The following is a 24,329-nucleotide window of genomic DNA, read 5'->3' on the forward strand; positions in this document are numbered from 1 at the left end:
TGCACTCACCACTCACTACTCTGCACTCACTACTCACTACTCTGCACTCACTACTCACTACTCTGCACTCACTACTCACTACTCTGCACTCACTACTCACTACTCTGCACTCACCACTCACTACTCTGCGCACTCACTACTCTGCACTCACTACTCTGCACTCACTACTCTGCACTCACTACTCTGCACTCTGCACTCACTACTCTGCACTCACCACTCTGCACTCACCACTCTGCACTCACCACTCTGCACTCACCACTCTGCACTCACTACTCTGCACTCACTACTCTGCACTCACTACTCTGCACTCACTACTCTGCACTCTGCACTCACTACTCTGCACTCTGCACTCACTACTCTGCACTCTGCACTCACTACTCTGCACTCACTACTCTGCACTCACTACTCTGCACTCACTACTCTGCACTCACTACTCTGCACTCACTACTCACTACTCTGCATTCACTACTCTGCACTCACTACTCACTAATCTGCACTCACTACTCACTACTCTGCACTCACTACTCTGCACTCACTACTCACTACTCTGCACTCTGCACTCACTACTCTGCACTCTGCACTCACTACTCTGCAGTCACTACTCACTACTCTGCACTCACTACTCACTACTCTGCACTCACTACTCTGCAGTCACTACTCACTACTCTGCACTCACTACTCTGCGCACTCACTACTCTGCACTCACTACTCTGCACTCACTACTCACTACTCTGCACTCACTACTCACTACTCTGCACTCACTACTCTGCACTCTGCACTCACCACTCTGCACTCACCACTCTGCACTCACCACTCTGCACTCTGCACTCTGCACTCACTACTCTGCACTCTGCACTCTGCACTCTGCACTCTGCACTCAGCACTCACTACTCTGCACTCAGCACTCTGCACTCAGCACTCACTACTCTGCACTCAGCACTCACTACTCTGCACTCTGCACTCACTACTCACTACTCTGCACTCACTACTCACTACTCACTACTCTGCACTCACTACTCACTACTCTGCACTCACTACTCTGCACTCACTACTCTGCACTCTGCACTCACTACTCTGCATTCTGCACTCACTACTCTGCACTCTGCACTCACTACTCTGCACTCACTACTCTGCACTCACTACTCTGCACTCACTACTCACTACTCTGCATTCACTACTCTGCACTCACTACTCACTAATCTGCACTCACTACTCACTACTCTGCACTCACTACTCTGCACTCACTACTCACTACTCTGCACTCACTACTCTGCACTCACTACTCTGCACTCACTACTCTGCACTCACTACTCTGCACTCTGCACTCACTACTCTGCACTCTGCACTCACTACTCTGCACTCTGCACTCACTACTCTGCACTCTGCACTCACTACTCTGCACTCACTACTCTGCACTCACTACTCTGCACTCACTACTCTGCACTCACTACTCTGCACTCACTACTCTGCATTCACTACTCTGCACTCACTACTCACTAATCTGCACTCACTACTCACTACTCTGCACTCACTACTCTGCACTCACTACTCACTACTCTGCACTCTGCACTCACTACTCTGCACTCTGCACTCACTACTCTGCAGTCACTACTCACTACTCTGCACTCACTACTCACTACTCTGCACTCACTACTCTGCAGTCACTACTCACTACTCTGCACTCACTACTCTGCGCACTCACTACTCTGCACTCACTACTCTGCACTCACTACTCACTACTCTGCACTCACTACTCTGCACTCTGCACTCACTACTCACTACTCTGCACACTACACTCACTACTCTGCACTCTGCACTCACTACTCACTACTCTGCACTCACTACTCACTACTCTGCACTCACTACTCACTACTCTGCACTCACTACTCACTACTCTGCGCACTCACTACTCTGCACTCACTACTCTGCACTCACTACTCTGCACTCACTACTCTGCACTCACTACTCTGCACTCTGCACTCACTACTCACTACTCTGCACACTACACTCACTACTCTGCACTCTGCACTCACTACTCACTACTCTGCACTCACTACTCACTACTCTGCACTCACTACTCACTACTCTGCACTCACCACTCACTACTCTGCGCACTCACTACTCTGCACTCACTACTCTGCACTCACTACTCTGCACTCACTACTCTGCACTCACTACTCTGCACTCTGCACTCACTACTCTGCACTCACCACTCTGCACTCACCACTCTGCACTCACCACTCTGCACTCACCACTCTGCACTCACCACTCTGCACTCACTACTCTGCACTCACTACTCTGCACTCACTACTCTGCGCACTCACTACTCTGCGCACTCACTACTCTGCGCACTCACTACTCTGTGCACTCACTACTCTGCACTCACTACTCTGCACTCTGCACTCTGCACTCACTACTCTGCACTCACTACTCACTACTCTGCACTCACTACTCACTACTCTGCACTCACTACTCACTACTCACTACTCTGCACTCACTACTCTGCGCACTCACTACTCTGCACTCACTACTCTGCACTCACTACTCTGCACTCACTACTCTGCACTCTGCACTCACTACTCACTACTCTGCACTCACTACTCACTACTCTGCACTCACTACTCACTACTCTGCACTCACTACTCACTACTCACTACTCTGCGCACTCACTACTCTGCGCACTCACTACTCTGCACTCACTACTCTGCACTCACTACTCTGCACTCACTACTCTGCACTCACTACTCTGCACTCACTACTCTGCGCACTCACTACTCTGCGCACTCACTACTCTGCACTCACTACTCTGCACTCACTACTCACTACTCTGCACTCACTACTCTGCACTCTGCACTCACTACTCACTACTCTGCACACTACACTCACTACTCTGCACTCTGCACTCACTACTCACTACTCTGCACTAACTACTCACTACTCTGCACTCACTACTCACTACTCACTACTCTGCACTCACTACTCTGCGCACTCACTACTCTGCACTCACTACTCTGCACTCACTACTCTGCACTCACTACTCTGCACTCTGCACTCACTACTCTGCACTCACTACTCACTACTCTGCACTCACTACTCACTACTCTGCACTCACTACTCACTACTCTGCACTCACTACTCACTACTCACTACTCTGCGCACTCACTACTCTGCGCACTCACTACTCTGCACTCACTACTCTGCACTCACTACTCTGCACTCACTACTCTGCACTCACTACTCTGCGCACTCACTACTCTGCACTCACTACTCTGCACTCTGCACTCTGCACTCTGCACTCACTACTCTGCACTCTGCACTCTGCACTCAGCACTCACTACTCTGCACTCAGCACTCTGCACTCAGCACTCACTACTCTGCACTCAGCACTCACTACTCTGCACTCTGCACTCACTACTCACTACTCTGCACTCACTACTCACTACTCACTACTCTGCACTCACTACTCACTACTCACTACTCTGCACTCACTACTCTGCACTCACTACTCTGCACTCACTACTCTGCACTCTGCACTCACTACTCTGCACTCTGCACTCACTACTCTGCACTCTGCACTCACTACTCTGCACTCACTACTCTGCACTCACTACTCTGCACTCACTACTCACTACTCTGCATTCACTACTCTGCACTCACTACTCACTAATCTGCACTCACTACTCACTACTCTGCACTCACTACTCTGCACTCACTACTCACTACTCTGCACTCACTACTCTGCACTCACTACTCTGCACTCACTACTCTGCACTCACTACTCTGCACTCTGCACTCACTACTCTGCACTCTGCACTCACTACTCTGCACTCTGCACTCACTACTCTGCACTCTGCACTCACTACTCTGCACTCACTACTCTGCACTCACTACTCTGCACTCACTACTCACTACTCTGCATTCACTACTCTGCACTCACTACTCACTAATCTGCACTCACTACTCACTACTCTGCACTCACTACTCTGCACTCACTACTCACTACTCTGCACTCTGCACTCACTACTCTGCACTCTGCACTCACTACTCTGCAGTCACTACTCACTACTCTGCACTCACTACTCACTACTCTGCACTCACTACTCTGCACTCACTACTCACTACTCTGCACTCTGCGCACTCACTACTCTGCGCACTCACTACTCTGCGCACTCACTACTCTGCGCACTCACTACTCTGCACTCACTACTCTGCACTCACTACTCTGCACTCACTACTCTGCACTCACTACTCTGCACTCACTACTCTGCACTCTGCACACTCACTCTGCACTGTGCACACCACTGATATCATGGAATCTTCCACCACACTTTCTAAAACTCTATAGTCCGAAGCATAATAGGCACAGAACCAAAAGAAGGTAGACATTGCTTAAAATAATCTTATTGTATTTATGAGAAGCAAAAGCGAGACTGTGAAATGAGCTGAATATCAGTTTGTTACGAATCAACAGAGTGGAGTTAGAGAACCAAGAAATAGTAATTTAGAATCCGGGTTAGGAGTAGTAATCACAAGCTGAGGATCAACGGGCGCGAAACAGCGTGGTGGGCGCGCAGGAGACGCAGCGTGAGCGTGCACATCAGCTGAAGATCGCCGGAGAAGACACTGAGTCTGCCTGCTGCCATGACTGACCCGCTGCAGAGGGAAAGAGCCTGGTGAGTGGGGGTAGAGGGGGGGGCGGCAGAGAGGGAGTGGGCAGAGAGGGAGGGTGTGTGTGTGTGTCTGTGTGCGTGCGTGCGTGTGTCTGTCTGTGTGTGTGCGTGCGTGTGTCTGTCTGTGTGTGTGTCTGGCGCGTGCCTGCCTGCCTTTGTGCGCGTCCACAGACCCTGGTCGGCTCGGCCACCTCTCTGTAGTCCCTTGCTAGCTTACTAGGTGACAATAGTTCTCGTTGCCGAGACCTAAAAAATAAGACACAAGTTAAGGATTTTGATCAACTGGGCAGCTTTTCCCCAAAAAATAGAAAGGATTGTACTGTAGCCTGTACTTGATTTCTGTAACTCTTTTGCCTGTCTCTACCGCGTTATCGCCCTTGTGTTGGAATTAGACTTGATTAGCTAGACTTGCATAACTGTTAGGACTGGAGAATGGTTTTACTACTTCCAGGTGAAAACTCTGTTATTAAGGATGGATGTGCTTACTTCTGTTGAGTTCTTCTCTTACTAGATCTAGACAGTGTTGGCTTTCCTATTCCGTGTGCATGTCTGTCTGCCAGGAATCTGATTGTATTTCACCGCTTTACAAGCTGGGAGGTGGGGACATAATCTTTGACCTCCTCACTAAGTTGGGAGTGCTTTGTCTTCTCATGGGGCTTCAGTAGAGGGTGCGTTGTTGGCTTTCCTTTACTTCCTTTAGCAACATGAGAGGGCCTGTTAAAGTCTGGAGATGAATCTCGTTGGACTCTTCTTTGTCCTATCTGTTTATACTTGTGTCTCTTGCTATATGTGTAGTACAAGGTGGATGCCGTGGCTGAGTCTACTAGATTGAAATGTTTGTTTTGAGGATGGCAGCTCAATAACACGTAACAAGTACTATAGGAGAGTATGATCTGCTTACTATGGTTACCCCCACTTTTTGCTGGTGTTCCACTGTTTCTCGACTTTAGTCTGGATGGGGCCCTGCTATTCAGGACCCCAGCCTAGTTGCTTCCTCTCTAAATTGATTGTATGTACATTAGGTACACTCCAGATTGGTTACTGGGTTACCCTTGTGAGTCCCTAGTATGTGGTACCTTAAGGACTAAGGGCATAGGTACCCCAGAGGCCTACCAGGGGCTGCAGCATGTATTATGCCACTCCTGGGAAGCCTTCCAAAAAGGCACCACAGGGCTGCTACTGCAGCCTGGGTAAGGTGGTGCACGCACCCCTTACTAAGATATAGGTTACCGATATCTACCTTTAATCACTGACACATATAAACCTATCAGTCACTCCTATGGCAGGCCTTATCAATCCTGAAGGCAGAGTGCTTGGTTTTGTGTGAGAGGGTGCCCATGCATGAGCAGGACCCCTCTGCAGCTTTCGTAATCTCTTCTCTGAAGCTGTTCTGTGATGCAGCCAGACCATATGCTCTTAAGTGCATTATAACCTTGCGGTAAAGGCTAACTTTGGAATGGCTGCATGGAAACATGTCTTGTTTGGTGTCAAACACTTTGGAATCCTACCCCCCTCTTCCCTCTTCGCCAGTCCTGGCGGCGGGGGTAGAATTTCGCCCTTCTAGAGGGAGAAGACATATACACTGGTCTGCCCAGTAATAGTTTAAACGAGCCCTGGCATCACAAAATGGATGCCACAGACACAGGTCTGACCTCCTGCTGCTGGACAAAACTCTGGCAGGGGAGGCCTGGACAATAGGTTTCCTGTCACAGGGAGGTATAACCACCTCCCAGACAGGCTTTAGGGTATTGGGGCTGGGTGGGTGCATTCAGAGAATGCTTTTCAGAAAGTGCTGGGGGCACACTTGGTGTCCCTGTGCATACCCCAGTTCAAACCGGTTGCAGGGGCACTCAGCCCCTGCTCTGGCGCGAAACTTGACAAAGGAAATGGGTGTAACCACCCCTCTTTCCTGACCCTCCCATAGGTAGGTCCCCAGAGTATGTCCAACCCCTTTTCTTAGTATAAGTAAGGGACCCCAGTCCTTAGGACTTTAGATTATACCTGGACGAAACTCTGAAGCTGAATCCTGGAACTTCGACACGCTTTATCGACTAGAGAACTGAAGAATCTCCCTTGGGGTCAATGAGTGTCTCCCCTGCTCAAGCAGGCACCAAAGAAGCATCATGCCAGTCTGCATTTCGGAAGCTCCCGCCAGACTCCGAAGTATTTGCGACTCACGACACGGACTTCCAGACTTCTCAGAGGCCGACACGAGATCCCAGCAAAGCTGAGACCCGCAGCCCTCATGAATGACGTGGAACCGGAACTCCTGGACACAGTGCACATTTGCTAGTGCATCAACTTACCGAGCTTTCCCGAAGTTGTGCATTGGGCTAATTGTAGTCCAAGCCCCAAGTACCATCTGCACCAAAGATTGTGGGCCTACGCTCCACGAGTGTTCCTTGAGCCCGCTTCTGGCATTTCTGTTTGAGGCCCCTTTGCCATCCCTGGTCCGTCGACTGATGGGTCCCCTTGAAGGTAGCTCTACTTTTCCTTGGGCTTCCCTGGGTGCTCCAGACGTGCCCTGACTCTCCACCGCATGGTGAGTCCCTCAGACCTTGCTGGTCTGCACTGTAGCCGATTTCTACTTCCTGCGTGGGTTGTTATTGCCAAGGCTTGTTGGGTCCAATCCGGAAACCGACACCGCAGCACTCGACAACATCCTTCGTGGGACAGTTAGAATCCAGCACCTGGTCGTCTTCGACGCCTCCTGGTCTTCGTGGCTGAAGAGTCAAGTTTCACCTTCTTCACCTGCAAGCACCCGACATCGGTGAGCATCCGCTCATCGCCTTCCTGGTCACTGACAAGTGACCCAGACTCTGTCCCCTCTGCTTTGAGGTTCTTCTCATCCTTGATCCAGGCTTGGATCCACCCGGACACTTTCCACTTGGACGCCAGCAGCAATTTGCAGCAGATCGCCAGTGAAAACGATGACGAATTCGTACACGAAAAGACACCTATGCACCCGGCTTCCCTGGGTGAGGTAACTCGAGTACTCCGGTGCTCCCGTGGGAATTGACTCTAGAACCTCCTAGTGTTAAAGGTGTTTTTTCCAAGTCCTCTTCTAAGTGTCCTTTATCTTTAAAATTCCAACCGCGACTTTACCCATAGAAGCTAATGGAGATTCCCGGCTGTGTTTAGACACTGCACGCGTCCCCAGCGATTCTACAGGCTGTAGGCCTTGTCTCTAAGACAGTCGTGGTTCTCCCCTCCACAAACCCACACAACAGCACTCACTCACATGCAGCTGCTCAACAACTCAGCAGCAAACATGCAATTGAATTCTGGGGCCTAGTAAGGAGTGACGCACCAGACTTCCTCTTCTTCACAGAAACCTGGCTCAATGCCATATCAGCACCTGACTACGCCACAATAGCTGAAGGCTACAAGACCGCATGACGGGATTGCAACCACAAGCCTGGAGGAGGACTCTCAGTCATTTTCGAAGAATCCATCAAGTGCTCGACCTCTGTGGGAAACTGGTGCCCGATGGAACACCTACACTTCAAACTACAAATCTCCTATACCCTTCAACCTGCACAGGACTCTCGCCTACTGACCACTTGGACCGCGAACCACCTTTACTAACCTCATCACAACTTCGTAGCCCGGCTTACCTTAGATTCCAGAGCCTGCTTACTGTTTGGCAACCTCAATTTCTACCTGGAAGGAAGGCCTGACCACTGTTCCACAGCACTTCGAAAGCCAGGGCAATATCAGCCTCACCCAGCTCATCCCCTGTTCCCACACACATTGCTGGACATACATTGGACGCCATCTTTACCACTGCCAATAGCATCGAAAACATAGCCGCCACTTGGACTGATCACTCCATCATCCACTTCAAGATCGACAATCTGCAAGTAAACACACTCACCAGCATCAGCCGCAGCTGGGGTAAAATCTCCAAAATAGACTGTCTCAGTGCCCCCACCATGGATCAACCCAACCCCATGAATAACCTCAACCAGGGTATCACAAACTTCAACAACTGGATCAGGAACTGCGCAGACTCCCTCACGCCCATCAAACTCGAAAAACAAAGAAGATTCAACAAGCAAGCTAGCTAATACACAGAGGTGCTCTGAGAATCAAAACAACACTGCAAATAATTAGAAAAGAATTGGAGAATCAGCCTTGAAACCGCAGACAGATCCATCTGGAAGGCTGCTCTCGGATGCTTCCACAAGCAACTACGAGACACCAAGAAACGTGCTGTAAGGAAGACCACAGCAAGTAAGGAGATCTCAATCATTAAAGACTTTACCACATCTTCTGCACCTGTCAATAACATCCCCATCACAAGAATTCTGCAATGACCTATCAAAGTTTTCCTCCGCAAAATCACCAATATCGACAGAAACTTCCCATACTAACCTGACCGTGCTAAAGCCATTACCAACGTACTAACCAAGACAACCACCTGACCAAATGGACACCCCTCACCAGAGAAGAGACAGCTCCAACCATAAGGACCATCCACTCAGGGGTCCCCACTGACCTATACCTCTCTACATCTACAACTTCCCCAATCAGAACTCCCCCCTCCAACATCACCAACACCTCCATCTCATTTCTTCCACATTCCTGGGCGCCTGGCAACACGTCAAAAAAACATCAGCTGACTCAAACCAACTAAGCAGCTTCCGTCCTATCTCCCTGCTCATGTACCCAGCCAAAGTGATGGATAAGGCCATCAACAAACAACTCTCACCCACCACCTACGGACCACAGTCAATCTGACTTCTGAAAGACTAACAGCACTAAAATAGCACCCATTGGCGCCACCAGCAACATTACGACCATCCTAAATCACAGCAAAACAGCAGACCTTGTTGTATATTTCTTATAGGTCCACAGTGTTTTCTCCCTTATGTTAGCCTAACTGCACATAATAGCCAGCATTTGCGTTGCACACTTTAAAAAGAACACGTTTGTTTTGTGCTACACATTTATTTTTCAAATAGGCTGCATAGGTTTTGTTATTTAGTTATTCTGCTGGGATTCAGACAGAACATTTCATACAAGGTTGTAAACAATGTGCTCAATTTTCTCTGTCGTCAGACACTAACACAGACATAATAGCAACATCCAGCTGCTGTTTAGAACATGCAATTCTTATCATATAATCTGGGACTTGTCGTTTTGAAAACAAAGAGGACACATTCTTGCAGAGCAAAGGAGGCAGGAGGCAGTGGAAAGCTCCACTACATGAGATGTGGAAGTACCACCTATGTATGCCAGGTATGGGGTCCCCCACTTAATCCCAGAAATCTATATTATAACACTGTGTTTCTAAGTGAGGGAAGGCTTAGGCACATCTGTCTTTCAAAATGACAGGGTTTTTCATTGTGTACAGTCTGTAAGCTTTGTTTGGTTTCCTTTTCTGTTTATTGAGGATACTTTTGAGTGAGAGAACGAAACATGATGGCTTGCTACCGTGATCCCTAAGAAGGTCGAGAATGTTGTGTTCTGGGATGCCGTTTTACCTGTTTCTCTGAAAAGATTAGGAGAGAAAGTAAATCACTATGAGCAAGTCTGTATTTGGGCCCATAGGTACTGATGTGGTAGGGTGACTCAGTTCTTGCATAATGATGTTCCTTGGCACCAGGCATAGTTCTGTTTCTAAGCAGAATCCCTGTAACACCCTCTTCCTACTCAACCTATCGGCAACCTTTGACTCCGTCTCCCACTACACTGTGATCAGAAAACTCCAGACATGGGTATTCAATAACCCACACTCAACTGGATCAGTTCCTTCATTACGGGAAAAACCCCAAGAGTTAGTATGCCACTATTCACATCAGAAACCAAGAAACTGATCTGTGGAGTCCCTAGGGATCTTCCCTCAGTGCCACCCTTTTCAACATATACATGATCCCGGTAGCCAATATCATCCAATCTCAAGGCATACCCTTAATCTCATATGCTGATGACACACAGTTCATCCTCTCCCTGTTGGACAGGACTACCACCTCAGAAACAACTTCACCAACGGCACGACTATGGTAGCAGACTAAAAAGGAACAAACTGCCTGCTCAATCCAATAAAACGGAAGTCATGATCTTCTGTAATAAGACCTCCCCCTGGGACTTCACCTGTTGGCCGTCAGAGCCAGGACCAACACACGCCTACAATGTTAAAAACCTGGGAATCATCCTAGATGGCAAACTCTCCATAATGGCACAAGTCAAGGCAGAGAGCACCTCCTGCTTTCACACCCTACGTATGCTATGTAAGATCTTCAAGTGGGTACCACAGAACACCAGACGGACCATCACCCAAGCACTCATCACAAGCAGACTTGACAACGACAGCACTCTACGACGGAATCTTCCTGCATATCCTACAAAGACTCCAGACCATCAAAACTCCTGCTAGACCCCCTACACTGCACCCACAATGCACTGCACCTTAAGCAACTCCTCTGGCTCCTCATTTACAAATGCAGCCAATTCAAACTACTCACTCATACCTACAAAGCCCTGCACAACATCAGACCAACATACCAAAACAACCTCATACACTTTCAATTGCCAACCAGATGTCTATGCTCTACCTCACTTGTACTCGCACACACTCCCTGCATTCACAAAAACAAAGCAGGATGTTGCTACTTTTCCTACATCACACCCAAAACATGAAACAACCTCCCCCAGCACATTAGGGCCTCCTCCTCACTTCTTGAGTTCCATAAGAAGCTGAAGACCTGGCTCCGCAGTGATAATAAGCCCGCTCACCTGCTGACACGCCTGGATACCGTCATGGATGATTAGTGCATTGTACAAGTCTACCTAACATTACATTTAGCCATAGGGAATCCGAGAATTGTAGAAACGTTCATGCAAGAGCAATATTTAGTCAATTACCTTTTCTGAACAGTATAGCATGATAATGTAGTACAAACCACCACCACTATTGAAGGATATATAAATTACCTGCAAGATGTTAGTCTAGACATCTCATAGTTACAGATTGTTTGTTAATAAATAAAGTGGTTTATCAGCTTATACAAGCATATACTGTTTATCCGAAATATGATAAACTTGTTCTTATCTTCAGCTACCCTTTTCACATTATCAATAATTGTCACAGTGACCAAAAACTGTATTTTGCCGTTGTTGCTGTACATGCACATTATCTAATTTTTAAATGAAAACAACCCGTGTAAAATAGAAACATACAATTAAAGTGAATTGTTTTTACTATAGTCCTTGATCTTCGCAAACTATCTCAGTAATAGTAATTCAAAGTTTTTTTTGTTGTTGTTTAAAATGGCTGATGACCAAAAGCACTGATTCTTTTTCTTTTAGGTACATGTTGTTAAGGAAGTGGCAACCATGGCCCAAGAAAAACTGGGTATATCCTGTGAAATTATTGATCTGAGAACCATTCTTCCATGGGATATTGATACAGTGTGTAAGGTAGGAGAAGACAGAGGTGTGATACTTTGAAAAAGCTCACAATCAATCTACCAAAACATTATTTGTGGTGTTGTGAATCAGGGACTTCAACTGTGAGGAAAAGCTTGATGAAGACCCCCCAATAAGGCTGAAGTGACCTTTATGATTACAGGTGTCGAAACGTGGACATATTTTGTTGTATAGCAAATACAGATGACCGAGATTTTGTATCTGCACCTACTATGTTATGTCTTATTTTACATTCTGTTGTCAATTAATAGGCGGGATAGGTACTACAATCTTGGGATGTACGTATAACACAATACCTTTCCCTCCCATTGCATCATCGCACAACACTTCCTAAACACTCACCCCATTTCTTTTCCTCTTGAGCACCAAGTTCATGATTCTAATTTGTACATTTATTATATTATCCATTTGATTCATGCTTACCTTTTCCAATGTTTGTGATCAAAATTAAATCACAATTATTCATTGATTCCTTGTGGTGATGTTAAATTGTTTACATGCATGAATGACATATGTCTCCTTCAAGCTGGAATGTAAAGCATTCCACTGTGACCATTTCTTTGTTGTACCATATAAATACCCAGGTCCAGTGGTCTCACTGGTCACCCCATTCATATTAACTCACCCCAGCATTAACAGCACACTTATTTCTTTGATCACATATTTTGGGATTATCTACAAGTGTACGCTGTTTTCTTTTGGTGGTGTCTCTTCTGAATTGTGATTCTTTAAATTATGTATACTGGAGGCATGCTTAGTTTGACGGTAATCTAACAAAACTCTATTAGAGTGGAAACAGGTACAGCGAAGAATTCTGGCTGCATGTACTGAATGACTTGAGACAGAAAGGCACTCCTGAATGACTTGGACTGTTTTCCGCCCCCTGAACAAAGTGTTTAAGACTCTCTGTCCTTGTGTAATTAGGCTAACATCAATGTTCTTTTGTTTTGAGTCCTTGATATTGGCGACACCCTGGCTTGTATTGGAATTGGTAAAAATAGAAGAGCCCCATGCAGCAGGAGACAGTGTACAACCTGAACATTGTCAAAACACCAGTACACGTGTCTGGTTTGAAGCTCACTAATGAGTATGAGTATGATGGGATGTGGGCTAACATTTTCAACAAGTCAGAGACCAGTAGTGCCCAGTCATACGGGCAATACTGGTCTCTGTATGACTGGCCACTGCTGGCGTTCAGAATCGGTATGCTAGCGGGTGGACTGGACTGGAAAGGTGAGGTATTGAATTCTTAAGGTGCCACTTAAATTACCATAGCTTTACAAAGTTTTCTGTTACCTTTGCAAACTATACTTTGCATCTTCCTATGCCATGTAGGAGTGCCTTTCTGTCTCAGATACTAGTGGTCGGAACATCCAAACCACTAATGTTTACATTATGCTTTTTGGTCAGGTCAATGTTCAAAGTGAGAATGTTTCACTCCTCGGATCCTCTATATTGCTAGTAAGTCTTAAGCCATCCTCAGAAATGCGAATTCTGTTTCTAAGTCGGTATCAGCGGAGACTCATACTGTTACGGCGTTTTTGTTCTGCAAGCATAGCCTGCTAAAAAAGTAGTTTAAGAAACTATCAAAAGCAACTATTGTTATGGGTCGAACCTTGACACATTATCTAGTAGACAATATGTTTATTTTATATTGGCACTATTTTCTGTTGCTTGTTAATTTGCATTACAATCATTCAAATAACAGACATTCCAAAATATTTTATTCTCAAATCGTCTCATGCATTTTTATTGGGAGAGTCTCCAGTTTTAGGCACTTGATATAGCATGAAAAAGAGGGTGTGGGGCCGCACAGCAGCAGATCATGGACCACTTTTACCAACATACTGGTGCATTAAATACTTATCTCTGTTCTTGGGGCATGTGTTGGTTGTTCAGTTGAAGTTTCTCCATTTAAGTACTTTCTGGTTATCTGTAGGTAGATTGGCCACATGTAAATAGAACTCCCAAGGGCTCTTTATAAAGGCTCAGAAAAAACATAGGAAGGTCCCATAGTTTACTGAGCTGGGTACCAGGAGCATTTTTACCCCGGGGGAAGGTTAGAGCTATGGATAGACATCTACATTGAAAATTAGCCTTACAATAATTTCCTACAGTAGGCTGCAATATTCATTTGTGCTAACTTATTGGCACTTCACATCTCGAATTCAGACTGCTGGTTGATCTCTGATCTTTATCTAATCTAATCCAGTTTTTCCAATTCTAGACCCATGAAATGTGGGAGTTTATTAATTTCTTCGACACTGAAAATGGACTTCCTCCTATTCTTGCTGGGGTAACTATGCAGAGAACAAAGGGATCTACAGTGAACTTGTGCTTTTCAACAAACGAAAACTAAACATGTACACTTCTAGTCGGGGATTTACAGAAGGCAAAATAAATAACACTGGTGCAATGAGTGCATAATCGCACTAGTGGTACTAGTGAGATAAACAAATGTCAATAATAACTTGCCAATTTTGAGGTGTGTCTGCAGTCCTTGGTCTTCTTGAGAACCTGTCCTTTGGTTTGGTTTTTGTACCTGCTCAGCTGGACTGCGGATACTTCTTGCTCTTGGGCACGCCTACTCCTTGATTCAGTCTTCCACCCAGTCCTCAGATAGTTGGTTCTTAGTTTGTATATTGGTGGTCTGAAAAGCACCTCTCTGCTCACTTTGGTTCAGCTCATCATCATATGAAAGTATAATGTAGCCTTGGTGTTATCATGTGGCCCTCGGCATAGTTCTAAGGTGACAAATGGTGGCAGAATCCCGACCCTTGGAAGGTTGTCTTCTCTCAGCAGCTGCTTCAATGCTTTTTCTGGAGACCAATTTGAGTGCTAAATTCTGGTTCCTGAGAGCACGGACTTACTTTAAACTGAGAGTGGAAAGCCTGCGAGTAGTCCTAAGGTATGCCACTTTTGGTCTGAAATTAAATATCCCGTTTATGAAAGACTGAAAAGAATTCTACTGAGTTGTCTTTTTTACCAGTGGGAACACAGAAAAAACCTTAACTTCAAACTATCCACTATTGTGACCAGCCATCTGTGTTCCGGTCACTTGGTGAGAATACAGTAGCCTCCTGCCATTGGAGATAGCCATCATTATATCATTTTTGATGAACACCAGCCTCTACCAGTAAAACCTATTCTGATGCATGCCGGTTCATATAATGGTACATATGCTGTATTCTCATTCGTTGGCTCCTTCTCTCTAGGACAAACATATGTCACAGTTTGAGTCGCCAGATCTCTGTGTACTCTTCAGGACATTTATCCCGTCCTATGCCATCGTTTTACAAATCCCTTTTATCAAGTGCGCTTGTCCCATTAGGTCAAAATAATCAAATAAATACTACAACTCCTGGAATCTATTGATTTGCTAAATAAAAACCTAGGACTAGGAGCATGAGTATTTCCTATTGGTTTAATGTTTTGTTCCTTGTTTTATAAACTGTGAATGTTTTATTTTTCTTTTGATCATTCTTGACTTTGAAGCATTGCTTACATTTAGCAGAGACTTGAGCGGTCCCTTGCAATAAATCAGTCTGATGGGCAATAAAAGAGCTCTAATGTTGAAAGCAACGACTTGTTAGGCCAATCTGTGAGCTGATAGTATAATTGAAATGCATTTTGCCTACTTCGACGTGCGCTGTCGGGTTGGCTATAGACATCTTGGGGACATTCAGAAAGCTTCACTGGGAATGCATTCCACATATTGCTTACCACGGGCATTGTGGTTTGTATTTTCTAGCTTTATTTTGGGCTGTCCAGGGTGAGTTCGACCCTCCCAAGGCACAAAGCCTTTTCACACCAAATCCCCTTGTATTTTTTTTTTATTTAACAGTTTTATATAGTGCGAACTTGACTCGAAGGTATCGGGTATCAGAGCGCTTTACATAGCACCAGTTGCGGTACATGAGGACACATTCATTTTTGTTAGGCACTGGGAGATTAAGTGATTTGCCCAGGATCACACGATGTTCAGCGTCGTTGCCGAGACTCAAACCCAGTTCACCATTTTCGAAGCCGAACGCCCTAGCCGTTAGGCCAACTCCTCTCCCCCAAGAAATATTCTTCCACAAGTGCTCCTTTCTGTAAACAATCTTGTAAATCTTGTTCTTATCTTGGCACATTTGCTGTGTTTTAAAGACAGAGGTCAAATGTCAGGCTCTTTCTTCAGAGGGAGCTTGGTGTTTACTTTTCTTTCTCAGACTTCAGAGTGAGAGGATTTATGTGAAAATCTTGCTGGATACTGGGGTAGGAAAGGTTGTTTTTCTAGCACATAACATTTAAAGGAACTGTGCAAGTATTTCAGAAGATATCAGAATAAGGAATGCACAAATGAAGGTAATTTTTTGTTAATTCTGAATTGTATTGGAAGCAAATACTTCAAAGTAAACCAATACACTAGGTGATGCCATTTCCACACATTGTTTGTGCGCTGTATATTTTTATTAGCAAAACTGTATAACTGTGCAAATGTAACTTTAATTTTCAACGAAAATGTGTTGTCTGTAATGGCAGTGTCCTACCACCATGCATACTCCACTCTGCACCAGTCCACTCCATGCCACTGCACTCTACTCTGCACCACTCAATTTTACACAAATCCATGCCACTGCACTCTGTGCCACTGCGCTCTACTCCACAACACTCCACTCTATGCCACTGCATTCTACGCCTGCCTACTTTATGCCAATGCTCTCTACGCCACTCTACTCTACAGCACTGCACTTTTCACCAATGCACTCAACACCCCTCCAATCTAGGCCACTCCAATCTTCTCTGCACAACTCCATTCTACAGCACTCTGTAATACTGCACTTTACGCCACTGCACTCTATGCCGATACGCTCTACACCAATGCACTTTACGCTGTAACACTCAACTCTACGCCCATGCACTCTACACCAAACCACTGTATGTCACTCTAATTTACTTTGCACCACTGCACTCTTTGGCACTTTACTCTATGCCATCACACTCTACACCACTGCAGTCACATTGCACCACTCCACTTTACTTTACTGTACTCTGAAACAATTTACTCTACGCCACTGCACTCTACTTCACTCTCTGCCACTCCACTCAGCACCACTCTATGCCACTGCACTGTGCACAGCTGCATTCTACCAGTGGTGTCTGCTACAGAGTGGATGTGGTGGGGCGGGGGAGGATAAACAAACATTTTAAAACACTTACCTGATTACGGCCGCAGCTTCTCCTTAGTCTTCTTCTCGTCCTGGCTCCCGGTAGCACACAGACTCCCCTAAACCAATCACTATGCCGCTGTCAGCAGAATGACAGCAGCGTCATGATTGGTCTGAGTGGCCTATTTGGCTGCTCAGACACAGCCTGTGAGCCTTAGGGCTCTTTTCCACCTGGCTGTGAAACACAGCCAGGCGGAGAAATTCTAAGTGGACACCACTGTTTGGCCGGCCAAAACGACCGACCAAACTGTCATGCGCATTTATGGTGCACAAACCACTCCTCCTCCTTGTGACCCCAGCCCGCTCTAAAGTAACCACATAGCCTGTACAAAAATATTTAATGATAATAACGCTATTATAATAATAATTATAGCTATTATCATTTTCTTTTTCCACTGCTCGGCGAGCAGTGGGGCAGCACTCCTCCTCCTTCTCTGAGGAGCTGCGGCTGCACTCTATTCTACATCACTGCACTATGCTTTGTACCACTCTAATCTATGCCCCTGCGTTATACGACTCTGCAGTATATGCCGCTGCCCTCTATATCACTGTACTCTGCAACACTCTGTGCCAATGCACTCAACACCAGTCCTTCTACGCCGGTGCACTCTACTCTGTACCACTTTACTAAATGCTTCTGAACTCCACTGTTCTCCACGCCACTCTGTATAACTCCTATCTTTTCAACACTACTCTACTCAACCCCACTCTACTTCACTGCCCTGTTACTGTATACCACTGCACTCTACGTCACTCTACACCACTGCACTCTACGTCACTCTACACCACTGAACTTTGCACCACTCTACCCTTCTGCATTTCATGACAATGCACTCTACTCTGCATCACTCCACTCTAAGCCACTGCACTCTGAAGCAGTACACTCTACACCACTGCACTCTATGCCACTGCACTCTACAGCATTATATTCTCCTCTGCACCACTCTATGCCACTGCTCTCAATGCTGCTCTACTCTGCACCACTCCACACCGCACTCTGTCACTGCACCCATCGCCATTGCACTCTATTATGCAGGATTTTAATCTATGCTGCTGCACTCTACACCACTATACTTTGCCAACACTCTACACCTGTCCACTCTACTCCACTGTATACCAGTTTATGTGACTCCACTCTATGCCACTCCACAATACTTTGACACTCCATGCCACTCTCCTCTAGACCACTAACTTTTAGCCATGCTGGTGTACTACATGGCTGAAACACATTGGGAAAGGAAATAGCTGTTCCAATGCTTGTTATCCATATCCGATTTAATTCAACCAACTCTAGAAATGACAACTGCAGATGAAAATTTAGAATGTGCACAGGCTGAACTACATCTCTGAAACATGAAACTTGCATTAATCTCTTAATTCAGTGGGTCACAAAGACTGGTATTCCAGAGTCCATACGCCATGAAAGCCACAAACCTTGTTCAGTCATAAAGCCAGTTACAGATGTCTGCTGTGCAGTAATTGTGATTAGTGTGGCGGTGTTACCGTACTATATTTCAGAAATCATTAAGAGCCTTTATTTTCCAGAAAAGACGAAGCTTGGGCGTTATGAATATGTATAAATGTATGATGTGTTTTTTGGCAATATGTGGCTGTATCGAGACTAGGATCATGGATTTGGAGAGATACCCTTTACCCCTTGCTAACAGGGCAGCACCAGCAGAGGTAAACTCCAAATGGAAAGGAGGAGATGTGTTTCACACGTCTATGGCCAGACAGGCCAGGAGGAATGGTCCTTGTGTAGCTATTCATTGACACTCCATTCACTATGTATAAGCGACTGTAGATTCCTGTATCATCTTTCAAACAGGCCATGAAAGTGCATTTACAGCCCTCTCAGGGAAGGAGGCTTAGTCTATGTGCAGCTGGATGGCTGGAGTTGGATGACCAGCTGTCTGCCCTCTCGCTGAGACCATTAGCAATAATGGGGTAACCCGGTGTCCCTCAGAACCTGGGTATGTATGATATATAAAGCAGTGGTTCTGTTGGGAGAGTAACAATTCCTTTGTTCAATGTATTGAATATAAAAATGGTTCTACAACACTTTTCAAGAACCAAATTGGGATACAAGGTACACACCACAAAAACAAGACATTTTTTTGTCAAAAATGACGATTGTATTGTATGAGTATTATGTACACATATTAATTAATATGGCTGTCAATAAAACAATACAATACAGGGCAATAAAGTGAATGAAGTGCAGAAAGGTGACTTGAGGTGATAAGTTAAAAATTGCTATACATATATTATACAAATAGGGAACATATAAGACAAATAACAATTATGTTGCACTGTCCAATCCTAAAAGCATGAATACACGACCCAAGTGTAACTTTATATTTGGGTCAGGGAAGCTGCATGGACTAGTGTGACTGCAATGTCGACGTTTCGACTCTGGGCGGATGCGTAGCCTAATATGCGTCAGGGGCGGGTCTTCATCAGGACTGGGAGGTGGGCAAACAAGTGTTGACAGCCGCAAGGAATAAATGCCAGGGTTCCTATGAAGTAAGTAGATAAGTGTAACGTGTAAATTGTTCTGAATCTCCACAATCTTGAAATTACACTTTTGCACATTGCAGGGTATGTGCATTTAACCAACACATGCTGTTAATTGATTCCTCCACTTGTATATACGGGAGGTATATCATTCCATCTTTGTGGTTTATTTTCATTAATTGCAGTTTGTTGGACTTGAACTTCTCTGCAGGGTCCAAACATTTTGCCAACAACCCTTCTGTTTTCTGAACCCATTTTTGTTGTCTTTTAGGACTCTGTGCTTGTGCTCTCCCCCTAAAACATGGTGCATTTGGCTTACACCTCATTGGCACATGTGATTTACTTATAAGTCCCTAATAAAGTGGTTCAGTATATATCCAATGGCCTGTAAATTAAATACCACTAGTGGTCCTGCAGCCCTTACTGTGCCTCACACTTAAGTAGCCATTCAAAACGTGTGTAGGGCCTTCCATTGCAGCCTATGTGCAGTTTTAAACTTCCAGTTCGACCTGGCAAAATAACCATTTTGCCAGGCCTAAACCTCCCTATATAAGCCACCCTTAAGGTAATCTCTAAACAGGTCCTAAAGGTAAGCCCTAAACAGGTTTTCATTTAAACCTTTGAAATTGCACAGCTCTGGATCCATCAATTGAATTTTTTTCATTTTGTTCTCATTGTATTTATTACATTTTTGCTCAATTTTTCTAAATTGGTGTGGGATTTTTCTTGTGTTGTTTCACTTTAATACTGTTTTTGTTTTGCATACATTCTTAACACAATACCTGTAAGTTAAGCCTGACGCTTTTGTGCCAGCCTACCAGAGGGTTAAGCACAGGTTAATTTAGTTTTTTTTCTGGTTCACCCTGACAAGGATTGTGGTTGTTGCTTTGGAAGGGGGTTCACCCTCTCAATCACTAACTCAATTTCTTGCACAGGTCAAATCTGTGCCAACATTTTGTGTGAACAATGTAAAGCCAAAGCAAGATGCAAGTTGGAGCTTTGGGGCTGATTAGAAGAAGAGGAATATGGAGCATTTTATAAATGCATTCTTCTTCTTATGGCACTGGTAACAGAATGCTTTGCGCATCTTTTCAACGTATGTTGTAAAGAAATGGTCCTCCTGCAGAATTAGCCAAGTGTGTAGAATTCTAGTTAAGCTGAGTTTGAAGAGCCTAGGCAAGAGAAAACCGGCACTTTCAGTGCACATTTCTCTACAACATGTTAAGATTAACATCATTATTTCACAAATGTCGGGTTTTAATCTTGGATCATTGGGTCAGCGTGTGTGACAGCTTAGGCTCTTCCCGTCATCCCGGGACGAGCATCGCTTGCGCGTCAGGTCATGTTAGTGTTCGAGGCATGATGTTTCCTTCAGTGCGATCAGCCGTAAAAGTGATTTCACACTACTGGACCACTGCCCGTCCGCTGTAATTTTTGTAGATTTGAGATCACTCAGATGTGCTGTTTACAGATTCAGCTGACTGGACCAGTGTTCTGTTAATGTGAGGATTGCTTCAGCTACGGAGCGGCTATAAAGCCAGGCTGTTGGTTGCACGCCTGGGAGATTCAAGCTACTTTACTGCTTCGTCAACTGAAACACACTTGAAGGGCATCACATGGTTTGTAAAATGTGAGCATCAATATAGCAGGGATTTCAGACCTTTTTTTGTTCGAATACATTATTTGATGAAGATGCTGTTGCAAAGTAAAATCCAACGCAGGTATGTTCAACCAGTTTATTCCCAGCAGCATTGCAATGCATCCTCCACGCAGGACGGCTCCAGATTAACCGCATTGCCTCCTTCATTCCATGATCAACATTCTCATGGAAAACGGAACGTAGTGAAAAACAGAACATCAGCACCTGCACATCAAGGGCCAGATGTACGACCCACCAATTTGCAACTCGCATTTAAAAAAAAAAAAATTAAAAATGTCAGTTTAATTTTTTTAAGGGCAGCTGCCTGCTCTTAAAAAATATTTTCTCACATACTCACAAAGGGGAAGGGGTCCCCTGGGAACCCCTTCCTGTTTGCGAGAGGTTTACCACCTACTTGAAGTAGGTGGTAAACTGTGGTGTTTTGAGGTTGCAAAACAACAGTACATGGCATGGTGACTCGCTATTAGGAAGGGACGCCCCTTCCTAATTGCGAGAGTCGCTAATGCTATTTTGCGAGTCAGTGACTCGCAAAATAGCATTTGTACATGCCCTTTTTTGCGGACGCAAACAGGAGGATCTCCCGTTTGTGGCCTCATAAAAGGGTCATACATCTGGCCTGAAATGTGTTCAATGAATACAACAGACGCATCTAAAAATGAGAGCCACAGCTACTAGACCATGTGATTACTATAATTTTTGTGAATGTTGTTTATTGAGATGTATGGAATCTACATGTCAAAATGTGAGAGAAAGACATGGCAGGGCTATATTCTTAACCCCTTCGACGCTGATGACGAGCTGGGCTCGTCATGAGGTAGCCTCCTCGCACGCTCATGACGAGCCCAGCTCGTCACGTAACATGCGTTTTTAAAAAACTCAGCGTACGGGCGGAATTCCGCCCGCACGCATGCGGTTAAGGAAAGCTGTGACTCTAAGATCAGCTGATCAAGTGGACTCATCAAAGTTAACAAGTGTCTTCTGTAAGGAAACGATTGGTTGTGCTTTGGTAGTTTGTCGTCACCAGTACTCCGAACCAGTTCCAACTGAAAGTTTTGTATGGCCAAGAACGAGAGTGCTCCTAGGACTGCTGTGCAACCAGAGCTGGTGTCTGCCTGACTGCCGTTAGCTTTTCAGAGGTGAATAGACCTCATGTTTGCATGACCTGTTAAAAAAAGCTCTATACCAGGCATGCCAAGAGGCCTGCTTACTGAAAGGGGCAAGTAGTCCGCCAACCCTGCATAAGTAGTGTCAGTCCAGAAGGAGTAGCCCTGGTGTCTGTGGTCCTGCAGTCTCTCCAGATTAGTTTCAAGTGGGAATCATGAAGACTTCCACAGTGATCGGCAGGTCCGACTCGGGACTGTAATTCTGAGCCATAATGTGGCCTGTGCATGGCCATATCACCAACAGAGCTTCGGCCTGTGCTTGACCGCACCGCAAGCAGACGATCGACCTGTGCCTGGCTGCACTGAGTCTAGAGAATCAGTCAGTGGAAGCTGAATTGCTCACACCGTGATCAAGGCTTCACCTGGGACCCTCACTCCTGCCTGCTCAAAAACTGCAGAAGGTCACTGGTGACCATGCTGAAGCAGGAATACCAGATCTGCGCCTGCCACAAGAGCACTCCAGCAAATAGTGTGGCAATGCCGGTAGAACCCCGACTCCCCGAAGCAGGAGAAGGGAAAGCAGGATGAGACGCATGCCACATGGCTTTCCAAAGGACTGCTCCACCAAGGGTAGTAAAAGCCTGAAAAAAACAACTGTGACAAACTAACTGCAAGCATGTTAGAGGAGAGATCTACAGTTATGCTTATACCCTATCCTAAAGGGGTAGGAACCTCTTAGACCAAGACGGAGAGCATGATTAGATGCTGGATAGAGGTGCAGCCCACCTAACAGCTACCAGGGCACTAAATTGTAATGTGACAATATTTGTCTGGTATTTCATTCTAATATACACTATAGTACTTTTCGTTTTTGAAAGCCACACATTGGGTTGGGTATTTATTTATTGTGCAGCTCTTTTATTGTTAAGCTCTGACCTCGAGCACCCCCACACTACCACGTTTAGAAGCCTGTGACTACTGGCTGTCACTACCACTGAGAGTCTACTGCTGAAGGAGTTGTACTTGGCGCAGTTTGCAGAGTCATAGTAGGGTGAATCCAGAGACATCAGGCAAGAAGCTCTAATGATTACCTGAAGAATCAGACAACAAGTGACCACCTGCTCACCCTGCTTGCAACCTGATCTCAGTAGCGGGAGCTGGTCTTGTCCTGCAGTTGCACATAGGTCTAGGTAGTGGCTTCTCAGTGGTTTTGCAGTGGCCTGTGTGTGGTACACAGTCAGCCCCAGCACAGACCACACAAAAAGTCCCGTGGCATTCCATTCAAGAGACCTCCTCAAATGCAAGAGATGGACATGACACCTTCCCACTGATGGATTCCAGGAGGTAGAAAGGCCTTGCAGCGGAGACTCCAACAGGTTGTAGCATGACAAGACTGTCTTCAGCTAGCTAAACACATCACCAATGTATGTTTCGTGATAGACATTTTTCAATAGACTCTGACAGCGCTCCTGGCACACCCTCTTTTTGAACTGTTGACATCAACCAAAATTACCTGGAGCATCAGCAGAGCAGGCTTACTCCTTACTGTGGACATGACTTCAGCTGGCATGCTGCCTGAAGGCTTTGGACTTCTTTGAAGCAGCATGTGTGTCCTGTCTCACGCAGGTTAAGTTATGACGCCAACAAAGGTGTCCTATTGCAGCTATCATCAGTCCATACCTCCATTGCTGTCCTGCTGATTGACTCTAGAAACTGATAGACTAAGTAGTGTCTA

The 24,329-nt window shown here is 45.6% G+C and overlaps 1 protein-coding gene across 1 annotated transcript in view; it reads left to right on the top strand.

The window, feature by feature from the left end:
- The window catches only part of BCKDHB (branched chain keto acid dehydrogenase E1 subunit beta), a 1,266,052-nt gene that overhangs the window by 457,190 nt on the left and 784,533 nt on the right, over positions 1-24,329 (top strand). The window contains exon 8 of the mRNA XM_078648121.1: positions 11,985-12,095. Within this exon, the coding sequence (XP_078504247.1) occupies positions 11,985-12,095 (111 nt within the window). The remainder of the gene's footprint in view (positions 1-11,984; positions 12,096-24,329) is intronic.

The sequence above is a fragment of the Lissotriton helveticus genome, chromosome 6, assembly GCF_964261635.1.
Source record: "Lissotriton helveticus chromosome 6, aLisHel1.1, whole genome shotgun sequence".
In the NCBI taxonomy this organism is placed as follows: domain Eukaryota; kingdom Metazoa; phylum Chordata; class Amphibia; order Caudata; family Salamandridae; genus Lissotriton; species Lissotriton helveticus.